This window comes from Papio anubis, chromosome 1 (genome assembly GCF_008728515.1).
Source record: "Papio anubis isolate 15944 chromosome 1, Panubis1.0, whole genome shotgun sequence".
Taxonomy (NCBI): domain Eukaryota; kingdom Metazoa; phylum Chordata; class Mammalia; order Primates; family Cercopithecidae; genus Papio; species Papio anubis.
This window is the reverse complement of record NC_044976.1, coordinates 110,956,629-110,972,512: the sequence shown is the minus strand read 5'-3', so window position 1 is coordinate 110,972,512 and position 15,884 is coordinate 110,956,629. Positions and strand designations below refer to the sequence as shown.

The 15,884-nt window shown below is 42.5% G+C and overlaps 2 protein-coding genes across 26 annotated transcripts in view; one reads left to right on the top strand and one right to left on the bottom strand.

Moving 5' to 3' along the window:
* CAPZA1 (capping actin protein of muscle Z-line subunit alpha 1) overlaps nucleotides 1-8,721 on the bottom strand; it is a 49,409-nt gene extending 40,688 nt beyond the window's left edge. The window contains exon 1 of the mRNA XM_003892402.4: nucleotides 8,015-8,721. Within this exon, the coding sequence (XP_003892451.1) occupies nucleotides 8,015-8,053 (39 nt within the window). The 5' untranslated portion in view covers nucleotides 8,054-8,721. The remainder of the gene's footprint in view (nucleotides 1-8,014) is intronic.
* The window catches only part of ST7L (suppression of tumorigenicity 7 like), a 99,976-nt gene continuing 92,246 nt past the window's right edge, over nucleotides 8,155-15,884 (top strand). For 11 of the 25 annotated variants that reach the window (XR_002515623.2, XR_004176903.1, XR_002515625.2 and 8 more), the window contains exons 1-2: nucleotides 8,690-8,978; nucleotides 11,273-11,355. Coding sequence is in view for 11 of the 25 variants with exons in the window: in XM_021922192.2 (XP_021777884.1) it covers nucleotides 8,774-8,978; nucleotides 11,273-11,355 (288 nt within the window). In the remaining 14 variants the exon portion in view is untranslated. Of the gene's footprint in view, nucleotides 8,255-8,384; nucleotides 8,491-8,558; nucleotides 8,979-9,009; nucleotides 9,189-11,272; nucleotides 11,356-15,884 lie in introns of those variants that run through there. The other 14 variants (XM_017945883.3, XM_017945892.3, XM_017945886.3 and 11 more) reach the window with 14 other exon arrangements.

Below are 15,884 nucleotides of genomic sequence, written 5' to 3'. Positions count from 1 at the left end.
CCACAGTAAGTTCGCTAAGATAATGGTTCTCAAGTATTCCAATAATTATTGGGAGGCTTATTACAAATAATTCCTGACCACTGGTTCCAAAAAATTCTGATTCGGTATACCTAGGATGGAACTCAGAAATCTGTTTTTGAAGGAAACACAGATTCTGCCGTAGGCAAGGATGTTCTAAGATACTGTCATACTGTAAAGTTTCTCCTTGGCCTCATTACGGGCGGGGACTTTAATGATCTTTAAATTTCTAGAGCCATGTTTTTCAACATGCATTTAATAACACAGCATAAATACTAGAATTCTTCATGGTATACTTAAGTTCAAAGAGCACTAAGCAACTTTTTTTTTTTTTTTTGAGACAGAGTTTTGCTCTTGTTGCCCAGGCTGGAGTGCAATGGCACGATCTCGGCTCACTGCAACATCTGCCTCTCAGGTTCAAGCTATTCTCCTGCCTCAGCCTACTGAGTAGCTGGGATTACAGGCATGTGCCATCACGCCGGGCTAATTTTGTATTTTTAGCAGAGACGGGGGTTTCTCCATGTCGGTCAGGTTGGTCTTGAACTTCTGGTCTCAAGTGATCCGTCTGCCTCAGCCTCCCAAAGTGCTGGGATTACAGGCGTGAGCCACCACACCTGGCCCTTCCTTTTTTTTTTTTTTGAGTCAGCGTCTCGCACTGTCGCCCAGCCAAGGATGGAGTGCAATGGCCTGATCTCAGCTCAATGCAACCTCCTAATCTCAGGTTCAAGTGATTCTCCCAAGTAGCTGGGACTACAGGCGTGTGCCACCATGCCGGGCTAATTTTTGAATTTTCTGTAGAGATGGGGTTTCACTATATTGCTCAGGCTGGTCTTGAACTCCTGGGTTCAAGCAATGGACCTGCCTCGGCCTCCCAAAGTGCTGGGATTACAAGTGTGAACCACCGCACTTGGCCATTCAGCAACAATTATAATGCAGTCAGGACCAGAGAACACCAATGTTTCAGTGTCTATAAAGGCATCCAGGTTACTACATGATTAACTTGATTGCTGTTGAGGACTATGTCATTATCTCATCAAAACTGCTTACTATCTTACTATCTACTAAAAGGAATCAAAACGGGTAAGAGCATAGGCTCTGACAGTAGACAACAGCATTGTATCCACACTGCCATTTACTAGTTCTGGACACCTGGTCATATATTTTAACCTCAAATGTGCCTGTGTCTCAGTTTACTCTACTATAAAATGGGTGTAAGTATCTGTCCTATAACGATGTTGTGAGATAAATACATAGTTAATATATAAAGTAGTTAGCACAAAATAAGCACTTAAATGTTATCCAGATGTAAAACAAAGAATCCACAAGGTAAAGTTCTCTCACCACCTTCCTTTGGTACAGTCTGCCATTATGCTGTTTTCTTGTTTAAACAGTATGTTATACCATGACCTACACTCAACAGAGTTCGATCAATGTTCCATTTCACCGACACTGCCTTAACAATCTGTATGTGAAGTTGTACCAAAGATAAATTTTACACACTGCTCAAAATTTCATAATACATTATAGCTGTGAAGAATTTATGATAAACCAGGAAGGATGTAGAAAGAAAGGAGAGGCCTGAGGCAGAGAGATAATTAAACATGTTGTTAAAAATAATTCAAGCATTAAAAAAGGTCCTGAATGAAAATAATGGTACAAGGAATGTTGACAGGTTAGAGATATTATTAAGTGAAAAGTGTGTTTGTATATGCATAGAATTAGAAAAGATACAAGAGGAATTGGTAATATTGGCTACTTGTCAGGGAAACTGGGTGGGTGGAAGACAGGGGCAGGAGGGGACTTTTTACTCATGCCCTTTCCCATCATTTTAATTTTTTTTTTGGAAGAGCCAGGGATCTCACTATGTTGCTCAGGCTAGTCTCAAACTTCTGGGCTCAAGTGATCGTCCCGGCTTAGCCTCCCAAAGTATTGTGATTACAGGTGTGACCCACCACACAGAGCAAATTTCAATTTTAAGCCTGTTATTATAGTTCCCATATACCTACAATTTTTAAATTAATGGAAATGGCTTTCAGGACAAGGGTCACCATGGCAGCCACCTTGGCTAGGCTTGGGCTCTCATCTGTCAAGCAGGTTCAGGTTCAATTCCACCCCTTTGAGAAGTGGAGTTGATGAGGACTTTCCTCTAGGTGATGAGTAACTAGAAGGTCCACTCCACCAATCTCAACTGCTCAGATACTGTGGACATGCAGCACGATGACTCTGAGCCCTGTGTGGACATGCTGTTCAGAGATGCTGTGTGGACCTCGCCTCATCTCACCACTCTGGAAATGCTCACTGCCTTTGCCTCCCACATTGTGGCCAGAGATGTGGCAAGGAGCCAAGAACGTGCTGGTACTGGGCAATGACAGTGCCAAAAAGACCAACAAGCTGATTTCAGACTGGACTAGAACACTTATCTAAAAAGAGCTTTACTTAATTCAAATCACTATCTGGAGGGCTACAGAGGAAGGCCCTCTAAATGCTTGGCAAGACCAAGATATCATAATTAGGAAGCTTTCTTATGGGAATGGGAGGCTGAAAGCCCTGTGACCACAATGTTTCTGGGTCAAGGCAAGATTAGGGGGGTGTCTGGATGAACCTGAATTTATTTTACTTTCTTATGTCAATCACTGCTTACCCCTTCCAGTATGACTTCTCCCACTGCTCACTCGAGGTACCTCTCACTCTTATTTACCAAATCCAGTTGGAAAGAATACTGTCAGAGTGAGTGCTGTTTTCTCTGTCCTCATCTTTCTATCTCAGTAGCATCTGTCACTCTTAATTCATTCATGCCTTGGAAACTTTTTCTCTCTTCGGTCCTTTTTCTTTAAAACACACACCAGGTGTGTGTTTTAATCTGCTCGCTAAAGGAGAGTACTTCCAGCTGGTGAAGGAAATACTTTCATTAGGGGCTTTGCAAGGCTCCAGTGTATATATACACACCATCATTTTGGTAACCATAAGGCTTTGCAGTTTATGGGACCTATTAGGAAGATGCTCCTAGAGGGGTCAAATGTTCCCAGCAGTGGCATAGCAGAGCACCAATGATGTCAGTAGATGCTCAGATACAAGGAATGCACAGAGGCACCCAAACTGTGGACGTACTCTTGACCACAAGAAACACCTAGAGACTAACAGAAACAATTGTGGGGGAAGGGTTGTTTTATAGGAGATGAAGGGGTGTTAACTGGGGAGATATGAGAATTAATGAAGTTGTTTTCTCTTTCATACCAATAGGCGGTGCCTACACTGTGTGCTTGGCACTATGCTAGGCACTAGATAAAGACACATGCTTTCAGTCATCAAAGAACTTAGTCTTATTATCAGGGCAAATGTAGGAAAGCAGACAATGAATAGAACCTTCTGGAACATTTTAGTGTTTCAATTTTTAAAATAGAGATTTTTCATTAGAGTTTGAAATAGTTAATTAAATTTTCTTGGGCTGGTTTGATCCAATTCCCCCCTACTTCTCTATTTTAGATGGAAATTAAGGCCCACCCATAGAGGTTAAGTGATGTTTCCAAAATCAGTCACAAGGTGACTAGAAGCACGACAGGGAAAGGCCAAATCTAACACTCACAATCACTCTTTTCCATTACATCATAATACCTCCCCCGCCCCCTTTTTTTTTCAGATGGAGTTTTGCTCTGTTGCCCAGGCTAGAATGCAATGGCATGATCTCGGCTCACTGCAACCTCCGCCTCTGGGGTTCAAGTTATTCTCCTGCCTCAGCCTCCTGAGTAGCTGGCGTGCCACCACGCCCGGCTAATTTTGTATTTTTAGTAGAGATAGGGTTTCACCATGTTGGTCAGGCTGGTCTCGAACTCCTGACCTCAGATGATCCGACAGCCTTGGCCTCCCAAAGTTTGGGATTACAAACGTGAGCCATCACGCCCGACCCATACTACCTCATTTATAATCCATTAGATGGAAGCCTCTACTCTGGTTTTTCATTCATAGCTATATGGAAAAGAACAGTATAGTGAAAAAAGCACGGCTACACAATCAGAAAAACCTGGGATCTGAATTTTCTGACAAATTTACACTACTTTGTTTAGCATTAAGCCCGGTCATAATAAAACAGCCAAGTGTTCTGGAAGAAATTATGATAAATCAATACTACTAACAAAAGACTGGACATGTGAGTTTACACCTGCTTATTAGGCTTTATGTTCCTGTCCTAGGATTTATTTTTCTTTTCTTTTTTTGAGACGGAGTTTCACTCTTGTTGCTCAGGTTGGAGTGCAATAGCGCCATCTCGGCTCACCGCAACCTCTGCTTCCCAGGTTCCAGCGATTCTCCTGCCTCAGCCTCCTGAGTAGCTGGGATTACAGGCATGCGCGACTGTGCCCAGCTAATTTTTGTATTTTTAGTAAAGACGGGGTTTCTCCATGTTGGTCAGGCTGGTCTCGAACTCCCGATCTCAGGTGATGCGCCCACCTTGGCCTCCCAGAGTGTTGGGATTACAGGCGTGAGCCACCGAGCCCAGCCTGTCCTAGGATTTCTTAACAGATTATATGAATACCTCTCAGCAAAGCTAACTGAAAAGTGAAGATGGAAGAATGACAGTTTTAATATTAATTGATGACTCGTTAGAAAACAGCCACACCAAACAATCTTTAGGGCTTGCTTTATCCTACAATGGTAACTAGCAAATTATGGAGGTAATACATAATCAAGGATCCAGTTTAAAAGTATAAATATTTGGTGGGTACAGTGGCTCACGCCTGTAATCTCAGCACTTTGGGAGGCCAAGGAGGGCGGATAATGAGGTCACGAGTTTGAGACCAGCCTGGCCAACATACTGAAACCCTGTCTCTACTAAAAATACAAAAAATTAGCCGGGTGTGGTAGCAGGTGCCTGTAATCCCAGCTACTTGGGAGGCTGAGGCAGCAGAATCGTTTGAACCCGGGAGGTGGAGGTTGCAGTGAGCCGAGATTGTGCCATTGCACTCCAACCTGCTGGGAGACAGTGTGAGACTCTGTTTCAAAAAAAAGTATAAATATTTTTCATATGCTCTAACAGAGCCCTCATATTTCATCTATTTACAGCATTTTCAACAGCTCTACTAAATAATTCTGATAAACTTGATTCTCAAAAATGCCTTAAAACCACTACCGTTGTCTAAACTGAAAGCATGTAGTTTTTCTTAATACTGAAAACGTCACCTTATTACTGAAAGCATTAGTCTAAGCTGAAAACATAACTTCTCAATTACCATACTTTTGAAATTGTACACAAATATTCTTCTAGTTAGGCTAAAGGGAAAAAATATGCTAATCACACTTTTTTCCAGAAAATTATCTTTGCTTTTACGTTTTACAAATGTTGAATGAAATAAAGAAAACAGACAATGAAAAGAACCCAAAGAAGTAATTCATCTCATATTTCAGGCTTCCTAATTATGGTATCTTTGTCTTGCTAAGCATGTAACTAAAGAGCTCAGGTTCATTCTCAGAAACTGTGAACTCAAAGCTACAACTAAAACGTTTATTTCTAAAAGTTACTACACTTTCAACTTCCTGTTTTATTTAGATAGCTCTTCATGACCATTTCAGGTAACAAAACCCAACTTCCTTTTTACAAAGTGATTAAAAAAACTTCAGCAGTTATGAGAATAGATGATTTTACTAGCTTTTACATACATATTTATAAGGAAATTAGAGTCCATTCATTATCACCAAATTTTCTAAAGGTTTACTGCCTTTAGAAAATGTAACCAAGATAAAAAGCAATATTGAAATATATTTGGCAACAAAAAAACTATGCTAGAAGATGAAATTGGTCACAGATCTGCTATTAAAAAAACCAAGACTGGCCGGGCGCAGTGGCTCACGCCTGTTATCCCAGCACTTTGGGAAGCCAAGGCGGGCAGATCACGAGGTCAGGAGTTGGAGACCAGCCTGGCCAACATAGTGAAACCCTGTCTCTACTAACAATACAAAAAAATTAGCCAGGCGTGGTGGCAGGCGCCTGTAATCCTAGCTACTCGAGAAGCTGAGGCAGGAGAATCGCTGGAACCAGAGAGGCAGAGGTTGCAGCGAAGATCACACCACTGCACATCACCCGGGGTGACAGAGCGAAACTCCAACTCAAAACAAAACAAAACAAAAAAAACCCAACACGTTAATGTTATTAAAACACTGCCAGTATTTAAAGACATCTTAATTGGCATTTTAAAAAATATACTTTCCCAAGTTTAATTAAAGGCATTCTAACCTGGTATCGAAGACAAAAATCCAACAACACCGGTCAATGTGTATCACGTAGGCACGATAAACTTAAAAGTTTATTATTTAAATTATTTGTGGAATTTTGACCAGGCGCGGTGGCTTACGCCTGTAAACCCAGTACTTAAGTGGCGGAGGCGGATGGACTTGAGCCCAAGAGTTTGAGACCTGCCTGGGCAACAAGACGAAATTCAGTCTCTACAAGAAATACAAAAATTAGCTTGACGTGTTGGCAGGTGCCTGTAATCCCAGCTACTTGGGAAGCTGAGGCAGGAGAATCATTTGAACTCGGGAGGCGGAAGTTGCAGTGAGCCCAGCGAGACTCCGTTTCAAAAAAAAAAAAAAATTATTTAGTTGTAACAGGATTTGTATTATAACAGGATTTTTGCTTAATTTTATTTGAATAGTAACTATTTGCCTTAGAACAATTTATTATAGATTGATTTCCAGCATAAGCTCATATATGTCTTTGTTTTTGTCCTAAATCTTATGTATGAAGATGAGTTTCCAAATAAGAGAAAATCTAATGCTGTTGTTCAATGGCTTGTTAAGCATTTCAAAATGGCATGCCATATGTAGGTATGATGTATCAAGTTACTCGGTGCAGAGGACTTATGGATCATAACAGTCCCCTCCCCATCCCAACTTCTTATTTAAAAAAACACCCTGGTAGATTTACAGAGCACTCAAGGGGACACATTTTCCAATAGCCACAGCAGGAGACAAATGTCATAATTCTTGTAAGTAAGTTGTCTCGTGAGGTCATTCTAAGTTCCACGTGCCCTAAAATCATGTACTTACTGAAAAGCCTGACAAAACTGTTATGAAACTGTGCAACTGTCAGAAGAAAAGTTATTCCACCTTAGAATGTGCTCTTGTATTTAAGACGCTTTTCAAGAAATAAGTATACAAACTGCACACTGACAAATTCAGCTAATCAAAGACTCCACAGTGGAGCACCAGACAAGGCAGGACGCTTTGTCAAGTCTTGAACGTGTTAACATGCAGTTTATTATCTGTTACAGAAAATCTTTCTTGAAGTTAAGAAAATCCATCAGCTATTCTACATTTGTTAACAAGAAACAAAATTTTCAAAAATTATCGTTAAAAGGGTGTGTCTACAGGGAAAGACTGGTGCTCAAATTGTGAAGCACATGCCCTGAGGCTCACAGATTTATTATAGCGAATCAGACAGGCGACAGTACTTGAGAAAAGTACTGCATGTGTAGTGAGGTGGACAACATTTGGGACCTCTCCTTGTCGAGGAGTCGTGACAGCAAAATCACTTCCTGAGGAAGGAGGAGCAAAAAGGAAGAGGCCATCCTGACCAGGAAGTGACTCGCCCTAAACTAACCCCAATTATATCTACAAATGGGGGATGGGGGTCAGCCCCAACTGCTAAAGGCGGTAAAATAACTGCTTTTTGATATGTAGCAACATAACCACCACCCACTCTCAAAATTACAGGAAAAAAGTCCACAGTCACGATCTAATAAAGGAAACGTCTGTTCCCTCGCAGGGAGGCCCCTGGGCTGTGCCTCAGGCCTGAGAGAAAAGGAGAGTCGAGGAACGAGGAACTGGGGCCACCGTGAGGCAGAGGAAAGCCCCGTAAGAGGGAAGCGTCCCGACTGCGGAGAGCGTATGTCAGCATTGACAAAGAAGCTTCTTTTTCCTGGGGACACTGCGAGGCTCCCAACGCAGCCGGGCCGAGCCCCAGTTCCCTGTCGGGGGAGGAGGTAAGAGAGAGAGGCGGACCCCTTACCTTCTCCTCATCCGACACACGATCATCGAAGTCGGCCATCTTGGGCTGTTCTGGCCCAGCCCGGCTGTGGGCGCTAGGCAGGCCGGGAAGAAAGCCGAGTGATGGAATCACCGCGGGGGCCGTCGGAAGGACCCGCCCGGAAACGCCGACCAAGAGGGCGCCATGTCAGTTATGCGCGGGAGTGACGTCTCCTAGTGCCAGCGCCCGCGCCCGCGCCCCAGGAAGTAGGCTTTGCCTTCGGTGATTTAAAGTCTAATATCTTTCCCAATGAGTTACACTCATTTCCCATCCATCTAATGGGTGCTGGCAGCGTGTTTCGATTATTCTTGGCTCCTGGCCTCCATCCGACCAAGTCGCTGTTGCAGTTTTTCTGGTACCCGTTATCTCCACGACAGCCGAATCCAAAGCTCTAAGAGCTGCTCGGCCGCTGGAACGATCGGTGGCTTTTCCAACCCCGGGAGGCGGGGGTGTGAAAGGTGACCCTCATTTCGTTTGGAAGCGGTAACACTTTGGGGTCACATCTTAGTCCAGTTCCTCCAGAACAGGCGCTGCTGTCCGCCCCTTCCCTGCCCCACGAAGGAATAGGTATCCTCAATCTTGAGACACGCTCCTCCACCTTCGAAATCTTCTCGGTCCCGGTTCCCCAGGACTCAGCCTTCAGAGAGGCCAACTTCAGGTCCGCCACTATCCCAGGATTCCCGACTCCCGGTTTCCTGTCCTTCTCCCCTCCCAGCTCCTGGCTCCTGCGATAGCGGCAAGATGGCGGACGGTGGCGGCTCGGGTGAAGCCGCGGCTGCTAGAGCGTCTCCTGCACCTGTCCCCGGCCTAAACCCGATGCTGGGCTGGAGGGAGCGACTGCGAGCCGGGCTGGCGGGGACTGGGGCCTCGGTGTGGTTCGTGGCGGGGCTGGGGCTGCTTTACGCTCTGAGGATACCTTTGAGGCTGTGTGAGAATTTGGCAGCGGGTGAGAGGACCAGACCTCCTGGGGCAGGGCGGGGGGCCAGGAGAGATGTCGGGGGCAAGAGCCAAAGGGCAAGAGATTCTCCGTAGTCCTAGAGGGCCTCTGAAGAGTCGATGATGAGCGATCAAGTGGGTTCTTTTTCTTTTGGACTGCAACCTTGCAGTTGATTGTCAAGCCTGCTGCCTCTACCGGCTCCTCCCTAGAACTCTTAAGGTCCGTCCTTTCTCTTATGTCCTCGTTTTTCCGTGGAAAAGCCACCTGACAAGCTATAAGCTTCAGGTATTAGGACAGAAGGGTGCATTCTCAGATTAGGATACGTAATTTATATTGGCTCCCCCACCTCTGGTAGGATGCCATAAAGTCACTGCTTTGAGTCTCTCGCCGCCCAGCTGAGAGAACTCATATCCAGGCAACAAAGATGAGCACATCTGTAATCTAAAGATTTCAGAGAAAGAAAATGGCATGATTTTAATTGCCGATTCTCTTGTTTTAAAATAGTTCTGTTAAGAAATAGTTGTCGTGATATTTTTGTCTGTTCTTTTAGGCTTATCTTGAGTAATGTAGTACAGGAAGTGAGAGAGCGCCACAAACAACTGTCCGTTTGCTAGTTCTTTCGACATCTATAGAACACTTGCTATGTAGTCTGTGCTGAAAATACTAACACATGTAAGAAGTGATGATCCTGATGGATTCTCATATACTGTACTATTCTTTAGTTGTAGACGGGATAAAGTGTTTAGGGCCTAGATCCCCTTACCATGTGATTATATTTCACTCAAGCTCTGAGCAGCAACCTCAGAACAAGATAGAAGTATTTCTGTTATATGATTCAGTATAGTGGTTGATTTTTCTGTAGCAGAAGGCAGCAAATGTCCCCTTTCCTGTTCAGAGATAACATGAAAGACTGTGAGGTAAAGTTCGGAAATATTTTGGCTTTTTTGGAGGATAAGGTATCAAGTTCAAATATAACTAGCACACTAAAATAAGCTAAACTGAAGAGCTAAGTTGGCATCTCTGTAACAGGTGAATGAAGTGCTTAACGGCGGTTTCTATGCACAGTGTTACTGATTGACTTGTCATTTATTTATTTATTTATTTATTTGAGACGGAGTCTCGCTCTGTCGCCCAGACTGGAGTGCAGTGGTGCGATCTCGGCTCACTGCAAAGTCCGCTTCCCGGGTTCATGCCATTCTCCTGCCTCAGCCTCTCAAGTAGCTGGGACTACAGGCGGCCGCCACCTCGCCTGGCTGATTTGTGTGTGTGTGTGTTTTTAGTAGAGATGGGGTTTCACCGTGTTAGCCAGAATGGTCTCCATCTCCTGACCTCGTGATCCGCCTGCCTCGGCCTCCCAAAGTGGTGGGATTACAGGCGTGAGCCACCACGCCCGGCCGACCTGTCATTTATTTTTCTACATGTTAACCATATACATTTAGATGAGAATAGTTGATTACTATAGATTTTGCTTTTTTACTTTTTATTTTTTGTGAGACAGAGTCTCCCTCTGTCACCACGCTGGAGTGCAGTGGCAAGATCACTGCAGCCTTGAACTCTTTTGCTCAAGCGATCCTCTGGCCTCAGCCTTCCAAGTAGCTGGAACTACAGGCGTGCACCACCATGACCAGCTGAGTTTTAAATTTTGCATAGAGACTGGGTCTATTTTATTTGCCTAGGCTGGTCTTGAACTCCTGGCTACCAGCGATCCTCCTGCCTTAGCTTCCCAAAACTCTAAGATTATGGGAGTGAGCCATCCTACCTGGCCAGATTTTTATTTCTTTCTAAAACCCACCGTACTTATGAGATAATTATTTGAAGTGAACAGTCTGCTCCAGGATTTCAGTAAGTCAGGGAGATTTCTGTTTGTTGCTTTTCTCTTTGAGCCATTTTGCCTCTCTAGCTGATATACCAAATACATACACTGTTTCCTTCCGTCTAATTTGAGACAGTGGTTTTGTATCCTACCAAAATAATTATGGAGTCGTTTTGAACCTCCTTTGTAAAAGCATGTTTGTTTATCTTCTTATTCTTACAGACTTGCAAAAGTTCTTGTCTAAATTATGACTTATAAGTGCTTTAGTTTTATTCTTTAAAGCAAGCTGAATTACCTCATTTTGATTTGTTGCAAATAGTTATAAGCCATTATGTATATTATATATACAAATTAAAACTTTTTCAAGTGAATTTCACACTAGATATTAATACGACTTAAGTCCCATCACTCATAAAGATACTCGCATATTTGTAACCTAAGTACATTAAATTTGCATTTTTTAAAACTTTGATTCTTGTTCTTTTGACAGTGACTGTATTTTTAAATTCATTGACACCCAAATTCTATGTGGCACTTACAGGGACATCTTCATTGATATCAGGACTAATATTTGTAAGTAGTTTCCATTTCCTTCCTTCATGTTTTGGTATTTATCTAAAGATTTTTTTTTTTTTTTTTTCCTTTTTTGAGACGGAGTCTTGCTCCGTCGCCCAGGCTAGAGTACAGTGGCATGATCTCGGCTCATGCAACCTCCACCTCCCAGGTTCAACTAATTCTCCTGTCTCAGCCTCCCGAGTAGCTGGGATTACAGGTGCTGGCCACCATGCTCGGATAATTTTTGTATTTTTAGTAGAGACGGTGTTTCACCACATTGGTCAGGCTGGTCTCGAACTCCTGACCTCAGGTGATCTGCCTGACTTGGCCTCTGAAAGTGCTGGGATTACAGGCATCAGGCACCACCCTGGCCTAAAGATCCTTTATATGGTTATAATATTTATAAATTATTATTACCTATGGATCAGCATTTCTAAAATGTATTCAGCATTTGAAAAGATTACCTATTCAAACAAGTTTGGGGAACACTGCATCTCCCAATCTACTTTTAGAGATTGACAGTATTTATTTACATATTAAAGGCTTATTGTAAACTGTAGTCAGGGAGGGCTTGGGGTGTACTGGAAATTAAATGCCTGCAGAGCCCAAGTTGGTAACAAAAATGAGTGAAATGGATAGAGTTTAATAATTAAATTCTTATTTCTTTGAGGACTGGGTAGCCTGGACAGTGCATGCCCCTTCTAAAAGAGGCTAAGGCCGGGCAAAGTGGCTCAAGCCCGTAATCCCAGCACTTCAGGAGGCCAAGGCGGGTGGATCACCTGAGGTCGGGAGTTCGAGACCAGCCCGACCAACATGGAGAAACCCCGTCTCTACTAAAAATGCAAAAAATTAGCCAGGTGGTGGCGCATGCCTGTAATCCCAGCTACTCAGGAGGCTGAGGCAGGAGAATCGCTTGAACCCAGGAGACGGATGTTGCATTGAGCCCAGATTGCGCCATTGCACTCCAGCCTGGGCAACAAAAGTGAAACTCCGTCTCAAAAAAAATGAAAAATAAAAAAATTAAAGAGGCTAAAACTAATTGTTGCCATATAGACTTGCAACTAGTATTACCAGGTTTTTCAATTTTTCAAATGATTTAAAGAGAACCCAGATAGACCGGGCGTGGTGGCTCACGCCTGTAATCCCAGCACTTTGGGAGCCTGAAGCAGGCAGATCACTTGAGGCCGGGAGTTCATGAACAGCCTGGCCAACATGGTGAAACTCCGTCTACTAAAATATAAAAAGTAACAGTATCGTGGTGCGTGCCTGTAGTCCCAGCTACTTGGGAGGCTGAGGCATAAGAATCTCTTGAACTCGGGAGGTGGAGGTTGCAGTGAACCAAGATCTTGCCACTGCACTCCAACCTGGATGACAGAGAGAAACCCTGTCTCAAAAATGAATGAATAAATAAATAAATAGAACCTGGATATACAGTTTTTATATAAAATTTGCCCATTAAAAAAAAATTGAGATGGAGTCTCACTACGTTGCCCAGGCCAGGGTGCAGTCACTACTCATAGGCACCATTATAACACACTGTGGCCTTAACTCCTGGGCTCAAGCCGTCCTCCCATCTCAGCCTCCCTAATAGCTGGGATTACAGGCATGTGCCACCATGTCTGACTACAGTATTTTAATATTGGCAACACTGGGAAGACTAAAATTATGTGTCATAAGTTCAACCTATAGGTTTTTCAAGCCCATTTCCTCATCTGTTAACTGAGGTTAATAACAGCATGAACTTTATAGGATTATGAAGACTAAATCAGATAATGTTGTAAGTTTATAACATGGTAGCTGGTTCAGAGTGTACACTTAATGAATTTTGGCTATTATTATTCTGAGAATTCTCACAGTTAAGAAACCTGTTTGACCTGACATAGGGGTTCATGCCTATAATTCTAGCACTTTGGGAGACCGAGGTGGGCTGATGGAGTTCAAGACCAGCCTGGGAAACATAGCAAAATCCTGTCTTTTCAAAAAAATACAAAAATTAGCTGTGTGTAGCATGCACCTATAGTCCCAGCTACTGGAGAGGCCAAGGTGGGAGGATTACTTGAACCCTGGAGGGAGAGGTTACAGTGAGCCAAGATGGTGCCACTGCACTTTAACCTGGGTGACAGAACAAGACTGTGTTTCAAAAAACAAAAGCAAAAACACCAAAACTGTTTAACTTTAATTCAACTTTTCCTTGAAGAAGATATTTTTAATTTAAGGAAATTAAAATATTTTTTATAATTCACATTAACATCCCTAGGATGTCATGTTTCCTAGTGTACACTTTGGAACAATACTGCTGCAGATAAAAATCTTAAGAAGTTTTATGCCATGCATAGCCAATAGATTTTTCTATTGTCTTTAAATTTTTATTTATTTTTTGTAGAGACAGAGTCTCACTGTGTTGTTCATGGTGGTCTCAGACCCCTGGGCACAAACGATTCACTCTCCTTGGCCTCCCAAAGTGCTAAGGTTCCAGGCATGGTACCCCTGGGCACAAACGATTCACTCTCCTTGGCCTCCCAAAGTGCTAAGGTTCCAGGCATGAACCACCATGCCCAGCCTGTTCTTTTTTTTTTATCTCTAGGTGGTGCTCTCCAGCTGTAGTAGAAATAGCATTTGTATTGGATCTATTTTTTTAAATAGGGACTAATACAGACCATTTTGTTAAAGTGAAATGCCAAACAAGAACGAGATTTTTCTCTTGGCTTAAAAAATAGAAACTATTGAGGAATTCAGGATTAAAACTACATGTTAATATAAGCCTCATAATTTAACATAAACATATTTTAGCATATTTAGTCCATAGCATACAAAGGTCTAAGTAAAGATAATAAACTATCTTTAAGCCAGGCACAGTGGTTTACACCTGTAATCCCAACACTTTGGGCGGATGGAGTGGGAGAATCCCTTAATGCCAGAAGTTTGAGACCAGCCTGGGCAACAACAAGACTCTGTCTCTATTTAATATAGTTTTTTTGTTTGTCTGTTTGTTTTAAAGAAACTACCAATATTAAACAGCTGATGTAGTGAAAAAAGCATTGGTTTGGGAACAGAAGATAAAATTGTGAATCTTAACTCTGCCACTTACTAGCTGATAATTTTGGGCAAGCTACATAAACAGTCTAAGCTATAATTTCCTCATTTATAAGAGGGGGATAACTTACTTATATATATGATGTCTAAAACCTTGTAAAAAACTTTTTGTGGCCAGGTATGGTGTCTCGTGTCTGTACTACCAACACTTTGGGAGCCTGAGGCAGGAGGATTGCTTGTACCCAGGAGTTCAAGACCAGCCTGGACAAATGAACAAGATCTGGTCTCTGTACAAAATTTAAAAATTAGCACATTGTGTTGGCGCATTCCTGTAGTCCCAGCTACTTCAGAGACTGAGGTGGTAGGATTGCTTGAGCCCAGGAAATCGAGGCTGCAGTGAGCTGTGATCATGCCACTGCACTCTAGCCCGGGCAACAGAGTGGACCTTGTCTCAATAACAACAACAAAAACTCAACAAAACCTTTTGTTATTCTTTATAAAGCAGTGTTTTAAATATACACAAATTAGGAAATTCAAGTAACATTTTAAAGATTAAACTGTATTATTACCCTTGCAATATTGATGGGTTTTTATTAGCAAAGGTTGTTGTGTTTATAATTTCTTTTACCACCTGGACTTAACACACTTGTATATACATATAATCACATATACATATATAAAGAGATATATTTATGAAACTGTCTAGTGTAATGGTTGGAAGCTCCGAAGTCAGGCAAACCTGAATAAGAATCCTAGCTCTGCCACTTACTGGTGGTGTGAACTGTTATTTAAATTTGGAATATGTCCTCATCTCTAAAATCAGTTGTTACAAAAATTAAATGACATAATGCATGTCAAGGACTTGGCATAATGTGAGGCTCATAGAAAGCTTTCAATAAGTATTTGCAGTTATTATTATCATTGTTCATGTGTGTTAAAAAGTTGACTTAAAAGTTGAAAAAGCCACTAACTTCATACTCATTTATTAGAAAACCCACCTGCACTTTGTATAGTGAAGGAAAGTGTGTTGTTGTTGTCCTTGATTATATTTATCTTTTCTTTTTTTTTGAACAGGGTTTTACTCTGTCACCCAGGCTGGAGTGCAGTGGTACAGTCACAGCTCACTGCAGCCTCGACCTGCTGAGCTCAAGCGATCCTCCCACTTTAGCCTCCCAAGTAGCTGGGACTGCAGGCACACACCCTCACACCTGGCTCATTTTTTTATGTTTTGTAGAGACGGGGTCTCACTATGTTGTCCAGGTTAGTCTTGAATTCCCAGCCTCAAGTGATCCTCCCACCTTGGCCTCCCAAAGTGTTGGGATTATAGGCGTGAACCACCATGCCTGGCCCTATCCAATTTTCCTAACCAATATTTATTCAATATAAACCTTGTCTTTTCTGTCACATGAACAATTTCTGCTTGTGTAAAGAAGTTTTATCTCACTTCTTAGTAAAACATATAGTAGAAGTCAAACCATGGCCTCATTTGGTGGTAATTCTTGCTAACTTATTAA